Source organism: Ptychodera flava, chromosome 22 (genome assembly GCF_041260155.1).
Source record: "Ptychodera flava strain L36383 chromosome 22, AS_Pfla_20210202, whole genome shotgun sequence".
Taxonomy (NCBI): domain Eukaryota; kingdom Metazoa; phylum Hemichordata; class Enteropneusta; family Ptychoderidae; genus Ptychodera; species Ptychodera flava.
In genome coordinates, this window is record NC_091949.1 from 17,052,007 (window position 1) to 17,074,688 (window position 22,682).

At 34.9% G+C, this 22,682-nt stretch overlaps 1 protein-coding gene across 34 annotated transcripts in view; it reads left to right on the plus strand.

Moving 5' to 3' along the window:
* The window catches only part of LOC139122823 (calcium-activated potassium channel subunit alpha-1-like), a 145,274-nt gene that overhangs the window by 81,238 nt on the left and 41,354 nt on the right, over positions 1-22,682 (plus strand). For 27 of the 34 annotated variants that reach the window (XM_070688590.1, XM_070688589.1, XM_070688595.1 and 24 more), the window contains exons 8-16: positions 1,313-1,423; positions 2,395-2,500; positions 4,134-4,286; positions 5,168-5,323; positions 6,195-6,233; positions 10,561-10,670; positions 11,587-11,655; positions 16,022-16,108; positions 16,730-16,806. In XM_070688590.1, the coding sequence (XP_070544691.1) occupies positions 1,313-1,423; positions 2,395-2,500; positions 4,134-4,286; positions 5,168-5,323; positions 6,195-6,233; positions 10,561-10,670; positions 11,587-11,655; positions 16,022-16,108; positions 16,730-16,806 (908 nt within the window). The remainder of the gene's footprint in view (positions 1-1,312; positions 1,424-2,394; positions 2,501-4,133; positions 4,287-5,167; positions 5,324-6,194; positions 6,234-10,560; positions 10,671-11,586; positions 11,656-16,021; positions 16,109-16,729; positions 16,807-22,682) is intronic. The other 7 variants (XM_070688592.1, XM_070688612.1, XM_070688616.1 and 4 more) reach the window with 2 other exon arrangements.

The window sequence follows — 22,682 nt, forward strand, 5'->3', positions numbered from 1 at the left end:
GTTGATTGTAATTTCATCATCTAAGAATCGACTAGTTTGCATAACCTACTGTCCAATTTATTTGAATTTACGAGAAATTTAGTGACTATCAAGATGTGTCCAATAAAACATCAAGACAATTATGAAAAACCAATGACGAGTGGTCAGATGACCATTACTCCTGACATGTGCCTTCACCAACAGATACTACTACAAGGAATTACAAGCTTTGAATATTCATTATTTTATCGCACTATATTGTTCATACTATACTTTATACTATACCCATCAAAAAAGTGAAGCTTGCATGATAGCAAAAAAAATATAAACATATTGTGTCATGGTTTTGAAAATGTAATCTGTTGGTGCATTTCCTTATGAGTAACTTCTCTCATCCTATTGAAAATAGTAGGGATGAACCCAAGTCCTTCACTGAAAGAGTTAAAAAGAGACCTAGGCTATTTTGCCTGTTCACCCCGATTAATTATAAAGAGGTCCACACTCACCATTGATAACAATGGGTTTGGGCCAAACCATGGTGGTTATAGGGTTACACAAAGATCTATGCTAATAAAGTGATATGTGCTCATAGCTGTTCACAGTACTTCAAAGTTTGACCTTACGCAGCATTTCTGACACGGCAATTTTCCTGTAACCTTGTTATTATAATGAATTAAATTGCAGCAATTTGTGTGATGTTGAGTCTCCTTAATGTCACTATTGAACCCAGGAAATGCAAAATTAGTGTCATGGGAAATTGTTGAGAAACAATTCAATTTTTGCCATTTGCTTCCAAATTGGGAATTTCCACACAGTTCTTTGCGTGACCTGATTTGAAAAGTTTCCAATGTCATTCTGTTGTATTATAAGGAGAGCATATTATATCTTGCAGTGTTTGAAAGTTTAGTTGGTACATAGTGCCGGTTTCCTCCTCTTGTATCATTGTTAAATTCATGAAATTATTAGCTGAACAAGCTAATTGCGTAAATAATACATTGCCTACACTATACAAGGTGCTATCTAAAGTCAAACCCATATTACATACATGTACAGTGTTCTGACATGGATCCACACAGGTTGCCGTATGAATGTGGCCAAGACATCTTGTCTCATGAAATCTCAACCCATTTGTACGTTCAGTATCAATATGATCGTGTTCGCCATACCTCACTCATCTTCATAATAAAGTGATCAAGTGATGTTAGAATATACAAGACAAACAAAATTTCGTAAAACTGCCTATCTTTCTGATCTACGGTAATAGAAGTTAGTCATCATTACCTATTGTCAATAAGTTTTCCTTTCATAATGTATTTTCTTTTTTTTTTCACAGACATGTTGTATTATGTGGTCACATCACATATGAATCTGTGTCAAATTTTATCAAAGACTTCCTTCACAAAGACAGAGACGATGTCAATGTAGAAGTTATTCTTCTTCACAAGTGAGTATTCCAAAAGACTGACTATTTTCTCATACCTGGTAAGATACTGATTTATTACATGCCTCATGTATTGAACGTTGCGCTCTCCATAGGATTCGTTGATGACTTTGCAGGCCGCATAGTCATCATTTGACTGAAAGTGAACCAGGCCTGTTTTCACCTTGACTTTATTGGTACATGTATTTCATAATGTTCAAATTACATGCTATACATGGGAAATCTGGTTTCTAGAAAATTGTACATATAAAGTTTTATAAACTGTATAACAATGCACTGTTTGATGATGAAAGTCGTTTCTATTTTTAATGGCTTTTGTTCTGAAATGAAATAATGAATATGGTTGTCATTTGCAAATAAACCCAAATATTTGGAGTGAAAACTATGTAAGAGAGGCATGTAATAAAAGCATTATAGCCCAAACAAGGGACTACTGTATGTATCTTCAAGGCCAGAGACCATATGCCCTCCTGACATTGGGCAAATGGTCACCTACCCCTGGGCACAAATTCCCTTGTTTGGGCTGTAAAATATAATATGACAGCCATTGAGAAATTTCAGACAGCCCTTGCAATCTTTCTCCCAAGGTTATTTGAGATTGTTCCATTTCTCAATATGTCATTGTTAGTCCAATCCTTGAATTTGATTCAAAGCGTGTAAATCCTACAACCATCTATCTTCATGCAAGCCACAGGCCAGCCTTAGGAATTTCAAGAGAGGTGGGCAGTGGTCGTAAAAAAACAAAAGATGAATCATTACTGAGGCATGAGGGCAGCATGTGTGTAAATTGAACGGACTTCTGCTCCACAAATATATATACCTGTGTGTGACACCAAAAGAGTCAAATGTTTTAATTATTCATTTATTTATTTATTTATGTATTTATTTTACTTATTTTATTCAGTAAAGTACTTATCTGGTTATTTGTAATTTATTATTGAATTATTTATCTTTTCATTCATTTATTTATTCAGTGCTGAACCAGACCTTGCCTTGGAGGCATTCTTCAAGAGGCATTTCACTCACTTACAGTTCTTCCAAGGCTCAGTGTTGGATTCAACAGACTTGGAGCGAGTCAGGGTAAGTTAACAGCCTTCCGTAAATCCAACCATACATGCAAACCACTGCCAACAGTGTCCAAGCAAGTCCAGCCCTGTGTGCAAACCACAGAAAGACCACAAAAAATGATGAGCAGCCTTTGACAGGGAACAGGTGGCGTAACAATAACACGACATCATCAAATTTATGTGATCCTTACTGTCTATAAATCACTCACGGCATCTATGCTATGCAGCCTAGACTCCCTTTGTTAGGTCAGAGGTCATATACATTTATTTCACAAGTTATTGTCCAGTACATAGATTTACACTTGTTAGTGCCAATGATATAATCGTTAAACACATTTGAGGTTCATCAATTATTCTTTGTTTGGCAGTGGACATACAATCAAGAATTCGTTTTCCTTGAAAGTGTTTCTACCAAATCTCTTTCTGATCGTCCTTTTGTATATATCTTTGAAAAGATTAATCAGATGTAGGGTACTCTCGAAAGACATTGAAATTATAGATGTGCATGTATACGACGCTCAGTGCAAGTTGATGGTTAGGGATATTTGACTGAGAAATCAGGAATATTAAACAAGATTTTGAAGGATGTGTGTGAACTTGTCTGAAGAAGAGAATTTAGCTCAATCTGATATAAATTCATGATGCAGTTTGTAAGTGAACAAACTTCTCTCTTCAATTGTAGATTTTCCTTATAATTGACAGTGTTTTTGTTTTGTGTGTGAAACAGTTTCATGGAAAATAGTGAAAATTAAATCTGACACTGGCATGGCAATCAGCAAAGTTTTAAAATGTCAGCGACAAATTTTGATCCAAAACAAATTCTCCTTTACAATAATCAGAATAGTAATTTTGTAATGTTTGATGATTGATGTGTGCAGTTGATGAGGCAGAGAAGTCAAAATTGAGGTCAAAATGTCCAAAGCTGGAAATATTTCGGGCAGCAATCTGCATGCCATGATATTGGCTTTAAAAATCATAAATGACTGAAACAGGTGACATTAATGGTGGCTCCAAAAAATGTGCATATAATTATCAAAATCTGATGTGTATCCTTAGCAATTTTAGTAATCCTTATCACTCATATCGGATTCTGTTCACGTTAGTCTCAACTCATTTATTGGATTAGTGAGGCTGTAGTAAATTTTGTTCATGATTCCTTGGACTGTCAAATTAGTCACAGAAGTACTTTTCAACCAAGTCAAATATTACATCGTCTTTAGCTTTAAATAAGTACTATAGTGAAAAAATTAAAACAATGAACATGAAAAAAAATCTGTTGTAATACTTTCATAGTCAAATTATTGAATTTGCATACCTTTTTGAAATATGAAATATATTTTAATATATTCTGTAATATGCTATTAGCATGGTGCTTTAGGTATACATGTACATGTATTCATTTGAGTCTGGTAAATGCACTGGGTTTAAAATGATTAATGTTTAACTTACTTCCATGCTGTTGAAATTCATTTCGTAGACCTATAAAGATATTTCATTTTGAATTGATTGTAAAAGTCTGATCTGCTGACTCACTTCATTGTCAAACTACTGATGATGTTTTTCTGTCAATTGTAATTTTGCTCCAGATTTTCACCCTTGTTGCTTTTCTCAATAACAATATCAATTTGTCAATGTTTCTTTCTCAGTTGAAGAATGCAGATGCTTGCCTGGTACTTGCAAACAAGTACTGCGATGACCCAGATCAAGAAGACGCAGCCAACATCATGAGGGTCATCTCAATCAAAAACTACCATCCCAAGATACGAACCATTGTACAACTCCTGCAGTACCACAACAAGGTGAGAGAGCATGCTGCTTGATTGTCAGTGTGATTACAAATCTGATCTGTGCAATATGGATGTATTGGAAGCACCCACAGAAGATATCATGGGTGTGATACAAATTCCAGAAGTCTGGTTGATTCAGTAAATACCCTCAGATGATACAAGCTTTTTATTTATGTAAATTCAATCCTGTTACTCTTTTAATGCTTTCAAATATTCATTTCAATGAATACTGCAGAAGAAATGTGTTGTTGCTTGAGCACGGTGATACAGCTCAGTCCCCCATGTAACTGTGCACAGGAGCGTAGATACGAGGCTTGAAAACAGTTGCCCTGTCAACAACTGATTCTACTCATTTACACACGGTTGCCAGATATTACACATTGTGTTCCAGTCAAGTTGGTGGTGTATCGGTATAAATGTATTTGAATTTCAGAAATGAACCCAAAAACAGGACACTTTAGAACTAGAAGCTGTTGAACTTGCAAAAAATTTGCCCAATATATGACTGACTGTATTATATCAAACACCTAAATAGTATGACTTCTGAGGTAAAATTGACGTCCCACAGACTGGAGATAGCTCTCTTTGATGCAAGGAAATTTTACTCATTATATAAAGTGGGATAGGTTTGACGCAAAGAAATGTCCAGAAATTTGTCAATTTGACTCCAAGAGTTCAGAATGTTGTCAATCTACAAGCAAGTGCATAAGAGGTTTATGTGTAAGAGCAGTACTCAGCAGCGACTAGGGATATTGTCTTACACAATCTCTGTATTAAAGTAATAAAGGTAGGAAAATTACTCTGTCTCAAATAGCAGAGACAGACACAGACCCAGACATCACCTGAGAGATTAGTGTTTAATTCAGTCTGCAAATCTCTGTCTGCCCCCACAGGCGTACCTGCTAAATATTCCCAGCTGGAACTGGAGAGAAGGAGACGACGTGATCTGCCTGGCGGAGTTGAAGCTGGGATTGATTGCCCAGAGTTGCTTGGCGCCAGGGTTCTCAACCATCATGGCCAACCTGTTTGCTATGAGATCAAACAGCGAGGTAATAGATCTTCTCATTACATGTAGCGTATGATATTTCCTGTTACAGCGACATTGAAATATGTGTTCCTTGTTTTCAATGTTCTTTTTTCTCACGTCTAATCTACATGTATCCTCGGATATAACTTGTTTTTACTTTTTGATTCAAAATGATAATTTTTCTCTCCAATGCTGATTTTGTCAGCATTTGTTTACACTTTTCTCTCAAAAATTTTCTTTGCCCAATCCACTCTTTTTTCCCTCTTTGTTCCCGCCAAAATTCTGTTATTCCTATTTCATTCTCTCTTTCAATTACCACAAGTGTCAAAATCAAAGACGGCCCAAAACCTTCCCTCTTAAGTCTTAAACAACATAGAATACCATCTCCCTTGGCAACCAGGGAATTCAACTTTTGAAATAAATGACAATGTGAGATCTTGTTAAAAAATTTTCAACATCTTTTGAAGTTCAAAGAAAAATATTTATTGATTTTTTTTTAAGTGTTTTGGAAATCGTTATTGCGTGGATCAATGGTGTTTTTGTTGTGAATGTATTTTACTTACTAATGATGTACAAGAGATGTTAAAATTAAGACTGGCTTGTTGAGCTAATGTATCTGTGCCCCAAACCATCAGCCTAATTGTAGACTATACATTCTAACGATAATCTCTTTTCAATTTGACATCCAAACTCCTTACAAGAAAAGTAAAACCGCAACTGTATAACTGTTCTATGACATCGATCAGCTTTTGATAGGCTGGTTTGTTTTTTTTCGTTGTACTCGCCTAACTTTACTTGCCTAACTTTCTTTGTTTTCAAGTGCAGCTCTTGTTTTTTCCGCCCATTTTCAATAACTCTTTAACTGCTTTTCTGTCACCCCTTCCATCACGAAGGCTGAAGAAGCTGAACCGTCGAATGGGAAAGGAAAACAGGTTTGTCCCCCAGATCATCAACGGAATGCTGAGACTGTAGTAGTTGACATGCTAAAGCCGAAAATGCCCCCCGAGTAAGGAAGGCTGAGAGGAAGATAAATTTCTGAAGAGATCATCGTCATAAGATCTTTCATTTTCACTTTTTCTGTGTTTATACAAAAAATACAGATTTATCAAAAATGAATTGATTAAAGTCAACATTAATAATAATATTAAATCATATTTCAATATTGTGTGAAATAAAATTACAAACAAACGTGAAAATTTTAATGCAGATTTTGAGAATGTTTCTGATAAAACATATTTGTGCTAAATTTCTCACTCGTTGATTGCTTTTGACAGCATCCAGCTCACTCATTCAAATGTAGTGTCCTGATTGAGAAATCTTTGAATACGAGAAAGATTTTATCATAAGTTGCTCTCATCCTGCCTTGCTCAACTGCAAAACCCCAGGGATCTTGCATAGTCGTTGAATAGCAATACCGAATGGAACCTGCTTAGAGATAGACCTGTGTAACAATACCTGCAGGTAGCTATGTAGACCTTGATAGGTGTATCGCAAGGGATTTAGCAAGAAGTCTCTGATTATTTTATTCACTTATTTGCAGTTTAAAAACGAGTCCGACCAGACAGAATTAGACAGCAGTAGTGATATACATCTGAGACAGGATAGCGTAGCTGAAAAGACTGCAATTTCTAGAAAGGGTAAAAGACGGTTTATGAGCAGAGAGAGTCTTTGGCCAACGATTGAGCCTGTTATGTTTGATAGGCAGACTTCTACAGCTAATACAAAGACTGGTGAAAATATTGAGGAAGAATTTAGTCAGCACCCGCCGGCATCAGGTTGGCGACAGAGAGAGAGAGAAAATATTGAGGGAAAGTTAGGGAAAGTTTCCAAGGTGACCCAGTTTCGGAGAAGTATTCAGGACACAAGAGACAAGATTCAAGAGAGTTTTCATGGAATAGTGGACAGTGGGAAGGTAAATCAGTGGAAAAGAAGTAGGTTTGTCAGAAAGGAGATGTAAGAATTAATATGCAATCATGATTTCCGTTAAAATATTCCTTTATGAGTCCAATGCTTTTCAAAGTGAATGTTTGACAAAGTGCACTGTGTTGCATGTTTTCAAAGAGTGCAAGATATTGTTTTCATATATGTTTGGACGAGGAAATTATTTTAGAATGGTATTTGGATGATCGCAAAACAGCTTGATAAATTTTCAAAAGCACAAAAATGTCAAGAAGGGATGCTGAATTTGTTGATTGAGGATGAATTGTTATCAGTGTGGAGTTCTACACGACATCGCACCTGATTTGTGCTGATTATGGTAACTGTCACTCCACAAAATGCACAGCGTGATCACATCCATGACGCAGCAAACCAAATAATTACCAGAAATCACAACGTAAACCTAGATTTTGTAGATGTGTTTGTGACACTGCACACATCATGAAAACTTAGTCGCACGCATCCACCAGTTCTCGTTAGGGGTCTTTCAGTGTTCATCAGTTTGTTTAAACATATAGTCGTAGCAGTAATAGTGTTATTGTTGGAGAAAGCTGTCCAAGTTTTATAGAATGTTAATGTATGTTGCATGCTGACTTTGTAAACCATATATCGAATTTGTGATTGCTCCAAAGGTCAAAGGTCTACCATGTAGAGGTCATGTGTTTATTATAAGGCAATTGAAGGGAAAATGTTCAAAAACGAAATGAGAAAGTCGCATCGTGCATGTTATAGTAGAAAATTGTCTCATTGTTTGTATCATACTAGAAAACACACTGTTTTGTGTGTCCGTGTTGAAATTGTCATCCAAAGTTTGTAACCACCTTCCCTTGGCCTGTGTCGGGCCCACCGTTTTGCAAACCATTCTAACTGTATCCATCGTGTCCGTGGTGTCTCCCCAAGTCACAGAAAGTAATGTAACAATAACAAGCATCATTCAGTATTAATTATTTTTGCCATTTGTAGAGTAATATGCCACTGTTCCCCATCGATAACTCGTCATTGTAGGTGCTGTGTACATGAAAAAGTAAAGACATTAATCAGAATTGAAGCATATCTGTAAAATACACCCTGTTCTGCATCACAAGGTATCCCATAATTCCAATGCATACCACTGAACTGAAGTTATCACTTTTCCCATCATCACCCACTTCGCTGCTCCACTTGTGTAGCTCTCACAGCCCTTTATCTTAACGCTTTTTGTTTTCTCTTGCATGGCTTTTCTGTTGCATTTTTTTTTATGTTGTTCTGCTCTATCTTCCAAAATATTGCGTGAGTTGCTTTTATTTTCTATTTTTTAATTAAGTGTCAGATTTTCAGTATGTGCTGCAATTTATTATTTGCATTGATGATGATTGTTTTTTGTTTACGTATGATATATAATATTTCTAAGTGCTAATCAACTGTATTTACCCTCAACAGATTTGATCAAATAGAGGCATGGTTTTCACGCAAGTACACCCTCTTTGCATTTTGGTTCCAACATTCTCAAAATTATCTGAACTCTCAGTGTTTTGTCTTAAAAAAATCATAGACTAAAATAATTCATTGATGAGCCAACAATTTCAACAGAACTGATGTTGTTGTTGTGAAGTCAGAGTATAAATTGCCAAATATCATTGAAGAAAATGTTGGCTGTGGACAATTCTTCACTCTCCCCCCCCCCCCCTTCCCTTTCATTGTGGACTGGTCCAATAAAAGATGAAAACAATAGAGCTGTGCGAACATTCTCAGAGGGATGGAAGCGTAAAGGTCCTGTTTTTGCAACTCTTAGTAATTTTTCATTTGTACAAGTTTGTTTGTTGCTGTGTTTCACTCCTTTGCTCCAGTCATGACAAAGCGCATTAAATAGTAAAGTTTTAGAATATGCAAAAAAAAACCTATAAGTAGCGATGGTGAGAAATATGTAGCGTTGTGATAAAAAAATCAACATTTATCTCAAATTTACCATAAAGAACTCATTTATCTTTTGAAAAGAATTTTTTCAAAAAGCCATTCATCTTGCTAGCATTATTAGAGATGGCACTATTTTGGCAAATTTCTACTCCCCAAATCATGTTAAAGGTACAGTGTTGAGCTTTGTCAACTCAGCCTGTACATGTGTAAACTGCATTGCTATTGTTAACAAGTGAATTCAGGTCTGGACTAGAATTCAAATGTAAACAATAACAGTGTATTTTACCCGTAGAGATGCTGTGTCGACAAACTGAAAAGTAGGTGTTTCAACATGCTTTGGGGAGTAGAACGAGAACTTGCAAGTTTAAAACAAATGTAGTTTTAAAAATCATCAAAAGTTATTGCTACTGGCCATTCAAACAGTAAATAATAAATTGATAATTGAAACGTTTCGTGCTGCATCATGCCTTGAGTTAGAGAAACTAGCCGTTACAGCAGCCATCATATATTACATGGAAATTCATCAACTGGGCCAAAAACCACTCACTTGCTGACAGAATTTGATATATACAATGAAATTTAATTTGCTGAAAGTTGAAGAGAACATGCCACTATCTGGTGAAATCTGTTGGACAACAAAGCCAAGCTGGTCAGCCACCGGCCATTTCTTTCCCTCTAGAATTGAAATATATAGAAGTTGGAGAAAACAACGCCAGATGTGAAATGGTATTTTTTTACATACTAACATGGTTAGATAATGTAACTTTTTAACAAAAAAAAGGAATTTGAATAACAGCATGAATGTCATGGTAACTAACGCAAACAAATTTTTTTTTCAAGATGAGTATGTACGTTACACCTGCCTCTAGGCTAAATGGCTTTACAATCTACACAGTTGTTACTAATACAGCTCTGAATGATATTCGTCATGTTTGCAAACACCATAACCTTTCACCTCTGAACCTTGCCATGACCCACCAGGTCAAGCCAGTTTGTGAGCAGTGACTGGGCAGCCTATTTCATCACCAAGTCTCTTCGAGTGACAGCTGCATGCAAGATATTGTCAGCCCATCTCCCCTAGAGGGCGCTAGAGTCAAAGCAGCCTATCCAAAAGCTTGGTTTCCTATGCTGATTGCTTGCACTCATTTCTTACTGTGAGCATAGAAACTTTGCCATGGATAGGCTACTAGCAACTGCCCAAATGCTGCGATCCATTGTTAGCAAAATATCTTCCCAAAGTTCAATGTGGATAAGTCATATAGTCACGTTTTTGTCACCCAATGTGCTTCCAATTGTTCATCCTCCTGTGATCAGCGCCCTCAAACATTCCTTTGTAATCAGTTCTGTTACAGTGTGGCTACAGATGCTATTCTTATAAAGAGTGCACACACCGATTTTTAATGGCAATATGCTGTGTTCTTCTTTCAGATCAATAAGGATACCTGGCAAAAGCACTACCTAGCAGGATGTGGCAATGAAATGTACACAGAGTACCTTTCCCCAGCATTTAATGGAATGTCCTTCCCGGAAGTGTCAGAGTAAGTTTTCTAACGTAATGTGTGACTGCAGCCAGCAAGGTTCTCACTCTGTGCCTTTATTTTGAAACTCCCCGTGAAATATTTTGACCAAGCATTGACTTCCTTTAGCATCTTGGCCGTGATCTCTTCCAAAGTTTCGTACTAACTGTAAATTAGCTGTTTTGCCACCTGCAAACTAAAGAAACGATGTAATTATATAATGTAGCTGATCCAGTAACCAAGAGATCTTCAGTTTTTCATAAGCAGGGTTTTTTATTATGCTACAATACATTAAGGCCACTGAGACATGTATTTTGAAACTCACATGTTTACAATTCTTTCCCCAGGTTTACTACTTTTATGAATTCATTTGGAATCCTGTGGAGAACATAAAGATTTCTATGTCTTGACTTTGAAAAAATTAAAAATATTCAATATTTTCCCACTGAATCAACACAGGCTATAGTGGCCATATTGAATTTGAAATATCAGTTCATGGTAGATAATCGGTTTTTCTGATTGCAAACTTTGCATGGTGACCAGTGTTTTTTTGTTTGTGATTATGAAAGGCAATGATCAAACTTTGCCTTTGGAATTTTGTGCAAAAGTTGAAAACTTTCTTTTTTAACACCAATGAGCAAATACAAATAGAGTTCCCAAGTCGTCAGTACAGCATAATTATGGCCGACATTTGAAACCTGTCTGCTGTTCCTAAATCATTTACCAACTTTCTCCAACTCAGAAAAAAAAAAACACTGTTGTCGGTGAAATTGGAAGAGAAGTCAAAGTTGTTCATCGAATTAGAATTTTGTAATATAAATTCAAAATTTGTATAACTGAATTCACTGAAAGGTGGTTAAAAAATTGCTCGAATGAGTATGTCATATTTCCTATGCAAAAAAGGTTATCTAAAATGATTTTATTAATTGTTTTACAGATTTTGTTTCACCAAACTGAAATTATTGCTTATAGCTGTAGAGATTGGTATGGACACTCAGGACAGCACGTAAGTGACCCAATGCCATCATGGACCAATATTACTGAGAGGATGGTAACAGGTTGACGGGTTTTTGGTTGTGTGAGCAGGTTGGGTTGATGGGTGTCTTTTAAGATGAAACAGTTTGATATGTGTGGGTTGGTTGTGGTTGATCAGTTGGTTGATTTGTTTGCCAAATACGGGATCGTGGGTGTGTAGATGAACCCATGGGTTGATTTGGTTACCCAAATATGGGATTGTGGGTGTGTAGATGAACCCATGGGTTGATTTGGTTACCCAAATATGGGATTGTGGGTGTGTAGATAAACTCATGGGTATATTTGTGGAGGTACATGTTTGAGTGGGTTGATAGGCATTTCAATGAAAAGCACATTTATTTTTGGTTATAGAAATGTGTCAATGGGCATAGCCAGTGTGTTGATCTGTGGTTCAGATTAATGGGTTGATGTACTGAGAGTGTGTGGTGGGTAAATGATGGGATGATGTTTTGTGTTGATAGATTTGATAGGTTTATAGGTGTACAGAGAGTCAATTTGCAGTTGTGTAATTGTAGAAGTATAAATCGATTTTTTCCACTGAATTGGTAAATATTTTTATTTTTTAATGGATCTATGTATGACTTTGAATAGTAGGTGGACAGGTTTACAGTCTTGGGAAGAATGAATCATTAGGTTTAGGGACATCAGGAATGGATTGATGGGCGTTTGATCTCTTGAGAAAGGTGTCAGGATTTGTTATGATTGAATTGATGTTTATACTTGTTGTAGGTTGTATGGGATGGTGGGCAGAAACGTTGAATGATTTGAGTGATGCATGGATGTGTGCAGGTCTGTTTAATTGAATCAGAATTCGTTGTATGGGTTGTATGTTTGGCTGTGTGGGTAAACAGGATATTTGATAGATGGAAACATTGAGTGGATTGATCACTGTCCCTTCGCTGATTAGTGGATGGATATATGGATGAGTGCATGTCTGTTAAATGGAATCCAAATTCACCATCTGAGAGAAGGTCAGTGATTGTATGGCAATATTTGGTTTTCAAATATTTTGCTGTCAGGGATGATTGCATGATGTCTGACCAACTGATAAAGTCTGTTATTGCTTGATTCACTGTTTGTTTCACACAGTCACAGAGGGATACATTCACGGTGTAATGCATTAAATGAGGGTAGGCTTGTGGTACAGTTGCAAATGCCACACCGCTAAGATTTGCACTGTGAATTGTGTGCAAATTTTGTAGATACACTTATTATATATATATAAATGCGGATTTTTTATCAATGATCACGATTGTATGTCCCTTTAGTGAACATGCTTTTTTTCATGGTGAAAAAGCATAATCAGTGGCATATAAAAATCAAAATGCCACTAAAATTAAGTTTATTGAAATTAGGTTCATTCAGATGATTTATTCAGTGACAAGTAATACCCCAGACTCAAATAACTAGAGTCTATGAGACAGCAGATTTCAATAATCAAGACAACCAGAGTCTATGAGACAGCAGATTTCAATAATCAAGACAACCAGAGTCTATGAGACAACAGATTTCAATAATCAAGACAACCAGAGTCTATGAGACAACAGATTTCAATAATCAAGACAACCAGAGTCTATGAGACAACAGATTTCAATAATCAAGACAACCAGAGTCTATGAGACAACAGATTTCAATAATCAAGACAACCAGAGTCTATGAGACAACAGATTTCAATAATCAAGACAACCAGAGTCTATGAGACAACAGATTTCAATAATCAAGACAACCAGAGTCCATTAGACATTGCAGATTTTAATAATCAAGACAATTAGAGTCTATGAGACATTGCAGATTTTAATAATGAAGACAACTACTATGAGACATGACAGATTTTAGTAATCAAGACAACCAGAGTCTAAAAGACATAGCAGATTTCAATAATCAAGACAACTATAGTCTATGAGACATTGCAGATTTTAATAACCAAGACTATCAGAGTCTATTTTATTTTATAAGAGCATCATTCAAATAAGTTATTGTTGGAGTTAATGTTGTAGTTGAAGGAGCTATCTTTACTCAGATAGTAGGTGGTTTGTACATGTGTTGTGTAGTTATAACTTGGTAGATGCATCAAGAGATTGCACCATGAAATATTTTTGCCAAGAATTATTAAGACAGCACCTAAGATAGAACTGCTTTTAATGCTAATACTTTACTATTTCTTATATTCACCTGTGAAAATTAAAAATAGGACTTCTATTTAGACATCTAGTGCAGTAATTACTGAAACCTTCCTTGTCAAACTTAAAGTTGTCTCCATCTGATCTACTGCAAACAGTATTTTTACTCTTATTAAAAGTATTAAATATTCTCCGATTCTCCAATAAGAATTTGCATTTCATACTTTTTGTCTTTGCAGCCAACTCGCTTCTCTTTTCAAACTTTTTTCTTTCATGGAAATTGTTTATTCATAATTCAGTGTTGTTATTTTTGTAATTTTGATTTCTTTTGTTCAACAACGTTCTTTTTTCGCACAGTTTGTCAAATTTTGCTAGTTTTATTAATTGAATATGTTACAAAATAAATGGCTGATGGCAGATGTTCTTCTGTTTGTATCCTCCAGTCTGCATTGCCATAGTAACCGCATAAATTAACAGCCGTTTCATCCACAGACTAACTGCCATTGTCACTTCCAGTAACATTTTAATCAACCATTCATTTTTTTATTGCGTGCACATTAACAACCCCGTAGTAGTCGGAATAGGTATGTGATCGTCACCAGATATGTACTTTTATGGCTTTTTGGAGACGGTCTTTCCGACTCCGCGAAGAAAACTGGTTGCATGGAGGACTTGAAACTTTTTTTGCAAAATGTTGCATCTTGAAACACTGTGTATCATTTAAAGCATTCTTTGTTAAATAGCACTGTACATATTTTCAAGTCTGTTATCATCACCATTGTCATGTTCATAAATGTAATTTCATCATCATCTTAATCATCAACACTATCTACATCATCAGTGCCTGCAAAGAAGGAAAATTCAAATTCAAATAAATTGTTTTTTTCTGTGTTATAAAATCATCTGTTTTCTTCTAGTGTTCTGTCACAAAGTTGACAATTTCGCCCACTTGTCTGAAAGAGCCCAACCTTTTATTAAACTATAGTTTTTCAAAATGGAAATAACATTTTGGCTTTTTTGATTGTCAGTCAGAAGTTCTCAAGGCAGGCCTTGTCCAGTCAGTGTTGGTTACATCACAGCAGTTCAAATTTTGACATAATTCCAACAAATATTGCAACTAAAAGACATAATCTATTACAACGTCCTCTTCATGTGCCACCTCATCCGCTTTTTCCAACCAGTACATTCTAAAAAGCAGATGGTTGATAATATCGGCAACTACAAAGGGACAGCAAAACTCCTCAAGTTTGAAAAGCCACAATGCAAAATGAAACAATACTCAGTCCGTCATTCATTTGAGGATTCAGTGTACATGTTTTAGTAATTTTGTTAAAAAAGATGACATCTCGTGTCCCAACGTTTGTTGTACATCACAAAACAGGACGATTTATGATTTGACAAGTATGAAGTTAACAGTCTGTGAGTGACAGTCACTGTAATCTAAAAGTATGACAGTGTCTTTGGTCCAACATAAAAGCCAATATCGCTTTATGGTTCTTTACAAAAATACCACTGATTCAGAAGTAATCCATTCAAGTAAAAATCCGATACAAATCAGAGATAATTATTTAATCATTTAAATTTCTGTGAAAAGCACAGGTTCCTTGACACAGTTCTTGACAAGACCTATAAAAAGTCATTATGATTTTGAAAAAATATATCAGTCAAAAAGTATGGGATTACACGTGACTTGTGTTTTCAAGTGTCAAGCTGGTTACAGCCCACAACTGTTTTGTTCAAAATGAATTGAAATAGCTTCTTCATTCACTTCCCTGTTCGACAATTTTCATATCCCTGGAAAGTGAGATAGTCATGATAATTGCAAAAAAATACCCGGATACCATTCATAAGCAAATCTACACATATTGTAGTTTTGTTGGAAAATGAATGTCCATGTTAAAGTGGAACCAACATGGCAGGCTTTCATAATAATAGTCAGACCTACACTATCCAGGGGACACTTTCTGGTTCACATTGAACCATTTCATCCACATATTTTCTCGTAATGTGTAGATTCTTCAAGGTGAAAAATTTCCTATTTTGAGATAATGGAATGTGTGTATTCTTGCACTCTTGAAAACATCCAATTGCACATGGTGGTTTTTACACGGAGGGGTACCCACGGGCTGTTCTTGACACCCAATATGTGGTATTGCCGTCAGTGTTGTTCAGATCTGGTGGCAGTCACCGTACACTGACTGTGTTATTTGTCGACAGAATCGCAATCAATCCAGGCAGATCAGTGACCATTCATGAAGGAACTCTGGGATTCTTTGTGGCGCCGTCAGCTCAGGAAGTCAAAAGGTTGGTGTCAGATCAGAAACTGGGACTGTAACTGGAGATAACTGTATTCTTTTGCAGAAATCAATTGACAAATGTCTTCCATTCTTGAAAGGAAACATAGAATATGTTCTATTGTTGATTTTCATGACCACTAGCTAATGAGACAGTTATTTTAGGCTAATGTGCAGCATCTTGGAGCTGTTATCCAACTGGGTGGCTGAATCTGACTGTTATGGTTGACAGTCAGATTCAGCCACCCATCATTATGATCATGATTGAATGATACAAATAGACTCCCTAAGTTGCTGTGAATAGTGACAATCAACCAATCAGACATAACCTTCCAAGTACGCTGTACATCAGCAAGTTATTTTCATACCAGTGTAACAACATGTATTAGTGTGGAGGATTGCTACAAAAAAGCCAACCGTATTCACTAAAGTATGCATTGGCTTACCACTAATGTATTGTCAGGTTGAAATTCCCTTTTTTTTTGGTGGTAAAACGGTGAATTTCTAATGTAATATATGTACATGTATATGTAAGGTCACATGAGGTCATAAAAATGGTATTATTATCATTCACCAAAGCATAGACTCAATACTTCATGACTATCCTTTGACTGATTTTCATTCTTTGTAGAGCATACTACTATTGCAAGAATTGCCATGGTAACATCAGCGACTGCCGAAAGATAAAACAGTGCAGATGCGACAATGGTGAGTAGTTCTCAAATTACATCCTGCCCAGCTGTTTCCAAGGTAACAGCAGTTGCACCAGTATTCTGTTAATGGGGTGTGGATGATGACTTAATATTTGCAATGCAAATATGCAAAATAACGGAATGCGTGCATCGGCCAATTTTAGTCACCTGTGCCCCTTTTTAAGGAGATTCTGCACCTTGTTGGAAACTTCATGCAGCTATACGCACACCTCCATATCTTGTAATCAGGAGGAACGTAAACAATATTTCTATCACAGACTGTTACCTCGCACATATGATTGCTGTACTCTTAATGATCTCTGTAATGTTGCTGTTGTATGTATAGTCCAGTCAATCTACGCCAAAAAAGGGGTCAACCTAGGACTAATTGCAACAGAAATTGTTTCTTCCCCATGCATTTTGGAAAGGTCCTAGAAATAACATACTAAAAGTATAATAAAATCTAAGGGGTGCAACAGTGCCTAATTTGCATAAATGTAAAGGGGGCTCATGGGTATAAAATTGTCGCTGATAGATGGTTTTTACTTAAAATATGTGGCTAAACATGATTTTAATACAAATTTTTTGGCTTATTTGCCTCGTTTTACGTCTAGGCTAGGTTGTTGAAAATATTCTGTCGTCATAGAAACATTCCTCATTTGCATAATCCAATATGGCCGCCACAACACTTCACTTTTCTTTGTTTTTCTCTAATTAATAACTATTTTTAAGCTACTACTAACAGCAATAGAATAATTTTTGCACATTGTATTTTAGAGAAGTCCTTGAATAACATACTAAAAGTCTAGTACAATCTGAATTGTAAATAGTGCCTAATTTGCATAGATGTAAAAAGATTATGGTTACAAACTTTATGCTGATAGAATGTTTCTGCTAAAAATAATTGCTAAGCATGATATGTTATGCAGGTTTTTGGCTTATTTGCCTTGTTTTTGGTTTAGGTAATGTTGATGGAAATATTTAGTCGTCATAGAAATATTCCTCATTTGCATAAATCCAATATGGCCGCCACAACCTTCACTTTTCTTTGTATTTTTCCCAATTAATAACTCTTTTTAAGCTACTTCTGACAGCAACAGAATTATTTATTCACTGTGTATTTCAGAGAAGTCCTACAATCACATACTAAAAGCCTAGTACAATCTAAAATGTAAACAATGCCTAATTTGCATAAATGTAAAAAGATTATGGTTACAAACTAGGTGCTAATAGAATCTTTCTACTAAAAATATTTGGCTAAACATGATATATGCAGGTTTTTGGCTTATTTGCCTTGTTTTTGGTTTAGGCAATGTTAATTGAAATATTTTGTCGTCATAGAAATATTCCTCATTTGCATAAATCAAATATGGCTGCCACATCACTTCGCTTTTCATTGTATATCCGTAATTAATAACTATTTTAAGCTACTTCTGACAGCAAAAGAATTATTTTTATTTGTGTATTTCATAGAGGTCCTAGAATGACATACGTAAAGTCCAATACAGTCTAAGAGGTGTAACATTACCTAGTTTGCATAGATATAAACGGATAATGGGTGCACTACATTCACTGATAAAAGAAATATGCATATTGAATTGAGAAAAATGCGACATTTTGTTCAAGTAATGTATGCATTAATCTTATTTTTTGACCAGGCAATATTTTTGAATACATTTTATCACCCGAGAAATATTCCTAACTTGCGTAAATCATGTATGGCTGCCACTGTGTTTCACTTTTCACTGCATTTCACTTAAAAATTATATTTAATCTACACAACAAGTGGTTTTTTTTCCACTCTATAGAATGACAAACAAAATGACTAGTAAACCCTAAGAGGAAGAGCTCGAGGTTAGACAGTGCATAATTTGAATAAATATAAAACTTAGTAATGGAACAATATCGTTGCTGTTAATAGATTTCTTAAAAATATATTGAGCAAACTGACATTTTATTCAAGCAATTTGATTATTTAATGTATTTTTTTGTTTGTAGGCAATGCATCATATCATTTAAGATTCCTCATTTTACATAACTGCAATTTGCCCCTCCTACCACTTTACTTTTCCCTTTCTTTGACCTATAAATGACTATATATATTATGTTAAAAACAACCGAGATCATTAGAACTATTTCTTCATTGTAAATTTCAGTAGGGTCATTGAAATTACATACTGCAAGTTTAAAGGCCTTTGTTGGCACCACATTGTCTCATCAGAAAATTTACACACAAGATTACAATTTCAATGGAAAACAAAATGCTATCACACCTCCATAATCCTCTTACAGACTATAGAACAAAGGCGATCCCAGGGATCGCGAAAAGTGCCTTTAATGAAGTTGTGCATAAGACAGCTAATTTACCCAAATGCTAAATGGCTCATAGATGCTATACAAACCTGGTGCTGATAATCTACATACGAAAGTGATTTAAGAGATAAGCTGACATTGTAATGACTATGTAAGATCATTTTTTTGTTTTTAGTTTAGGCAGTTTTCAAATGTATCTTACAGCAATAAAGAAGTTCTTATTTGCATTAGTCCAATAAGTCAACCATTTCACTTCCTTTTTATAATTGGAACATGAATTATTTCTCACCTTAAATGCTGAAAGGTCCAAGAAAAGGTATATTTAAAGTCTAATACAATCTACATTGTGCAACAGGGCTAATTGTAAACGATTTTATAGGAAATACCTACACTCTATTAAATATAATACTTGAAACTTGAAATGTTATACAATATCGTAAAGAGAGATTGAAACTTTTTACTAACATTGCTAAATATATTTTACCTAATTTTAAACGATTCCTCATGTGCATAAATTCTATATGATAATCACAAAAATATTTCATTAATTTTTCAAATTGACGTCAACTTATTTTAATTAATTATACTATCAGTAAAATGAGAAGTTACATTAAGAGACACTACTTGTTTAAGTTATTTATTACTTTAAGTACTTCCTATCGAAAGATGAACATTTTATAACTTGAATGAACATTTTGCTCAGTACAAAGAAATTGACATGATTATTTTCTGTGTATTTTAACTCATTGTAATGATTATATACTAATAGGGCATACAGAATGAAAAGCCCTGTAAAAATAAACAATGATTGATTCGTATAGTTCGTTTCAATTATCTAGAGAATTTGCATAATGTCAATAATATTTGGAACTTACTGGCGGATTTGGATTATCTTAATGCATATCAAAATGCTTGACCAAATAACCAACGCTTTGTACTAAGGGAGGCTGAGGAAAATTTGTGTTTCAGCTCTATTTTCCTCTATTTTCACCCTTGCCGGTATTACTAATATAGATTAAGTGTTGGTAAAATGTAATTAAAGACCAGGTTATGTGGTCACTGGTAAATCAGATATACTTTTGACTTTGTGTAACTTGCCTGTTAATGCCACATACAGAAATTTATGATAATAATGATATAGAAATACAATTATAATGATCATGCATGGTGATATAGAGGTACAATTATTATACTATACTGCCAATTATCATGAAATATGTGATAAGTAAAGCTGTTCCTTAAACAGCTGAAAGACATTACGATAATCAAAGGACACTGCCTTTCTCAAAATTTTGAAATTTCTTGAAGACAACAATTGAAAATTAATATAAAGTCATATAATGGACTGAAGAGAGAGATTTCCTGTTTAGTCGTACAGTACACAGCCATAGCATTTGAGGAAAAACTGAAAAAAATCTGTTGACTGAATCATGATAATCTAAATCACTGGTAAAAGCAAATCTAGATACTTTTCATAATGTTACATGGTCTAGCTGCTTTTTCTAATTTTTATGACCGTGAAACAAGAAAACCAAAATGTGAAGGGATTTGCTTCACAGAAGCTGCCGTTAACAAGTTTATCAATTAAGATATCAAATTTTGACATCAAATTATCATATAATTGGTCATCCTGTATTTTGAACCTTATGGAAGTCTCACCACAGATTGGCTAGACTGTCAATTCCTTGAATGATCGATCTTATTAATGATACAAAAGTCTAATAATCTGTAAATGGAAAGTCCATTACATAAGTGATACTTGCACATATAAGATCTGATATGATACGTGGCACAATTATATCATCCCTTGCTTCACATCTTTCCATTGAGTTGCCCTTCCCTATTCTTATGGGTTCTACAATGAACTGCAGCAGCCTCAATAACCCTGACAGAAAACAAAATCTAGACTTTCTGTTGTCAACGAAAGGATTCAGGCTGTAAACAAATGAACCACCTAGAGGAAGATGTGAACAGGGAGGAAGAGGAAGAAATTTATGATATGGTAATGATCATCATAATCATTGTCATCACCACCACTATCATGGTGATTCAAATGATGTTGGTATTTATACTAATCAATAGTTCAATGATGAGAAAGATGATTCACAGGCACAATTATTAAGTGTGGTGAACCGTTTATTAGTAACTGAATATTTCCATCGTCATTGAAAAAAGTGACCAAAAGCATAAAAAATTCCTTCAAAAATTTTACTGCAATCAAACATGTTGTAGGAGAAAATGACTTAACTATTGACAATGGATGTCAAAAAATTGAACACGTCCAATGATTTTCCATGAATAACCTTAACGTCGTAAAAGAAAGAAGAATATCCAAAAAAAGAATTCTGATTCCCTTTATTTAAAAAGTAATGCTCTGAAACGCTTCTCTTTATTCATTGCATTTCTGAATAACCAGAAAATGTCAATGGAAGCTATTGTAGTCTTATTGTATTCAGAAGACCGTTTTGGTCAATTATGCAAATTAGGCCTTTTGTATCAAAATGATTAGCATGCAAATTAGGTCAACCTCATATTTTGTTTGTATGGAATTGATAATTCTTGCAAAAACTTAACAATTTCATAGAGAAAAATTTGTTTACATACGACCTTAAACATTCATTTTGTCTGAAATAATGGAAAAACGGCGAATATATGCAAATTAGTTAATTTGCATGATATTTATTGTTCAAGACATTTAGAAAATAACTTGTTGAACCTTACTGAATTGTGTTGCAATGCAAAAAGTCACTTGAATTCAGTTTACATGCCCAAAATGTGAGTATAGCAGTCATTTTAAAGGCGATATATAGCTAATTTGAATATATGCAAATTTAACCAATATGCACCCCTTAGATTTTCCTATACTTTTAATATGTCATTAGTGAGACCTTTCCAAAGGTCATGGTGAAAAAATAATTTCTGTTGCAATTAGTCCTAGGTTAAACCCTAAATTGACTGGAGTAGTAACACTTTCTCTTGTCACAGCGATACCCTATATTTGTTTTCTGTCCTAACTTCAGGTATGAGAAATAAACAGAAAAACTTATCATGATTGAGAATTGGTCTTCGGAAGCTGACAGTGTTGCCATTACATTTCACGTAGATTTTGTCAGCGTTTTGTGGCAGTAAGGAATAGATTAAGATGATTTACAGAGTCTAAAGTCCGATCAATTCAATTGAAAACAGGATCACATAAGCAGAATAATGCAAAAAGGTACACCATTTATTTGGTAAAACTCAAATTACGTAGATGGATATATACAGTTTAGCTATAGAATAATTTAAAATGTTGGACAAGAGCAACATAAAAACTAACATTTTACTAAAGACCCTGGAGCAAGAATTTTCTTCAAGTTAGTAATTTGTGTGGAGACACCATGGTGTGATTCTAAATTCACATTTGTATGAGTGATCAACAAATCCTTCAACGCTGATTAAATGGTGTTAGGGGAAGACTCAGTTTGTATTGAAAGGAGGTTTGAATTTATGTTTACATAATGAACTTTGTAAGTAGCCAAAAAAAACTACCATATTATGTGTTTGTAATTTCCACATATTCCACATATTAAATGCCTTAGC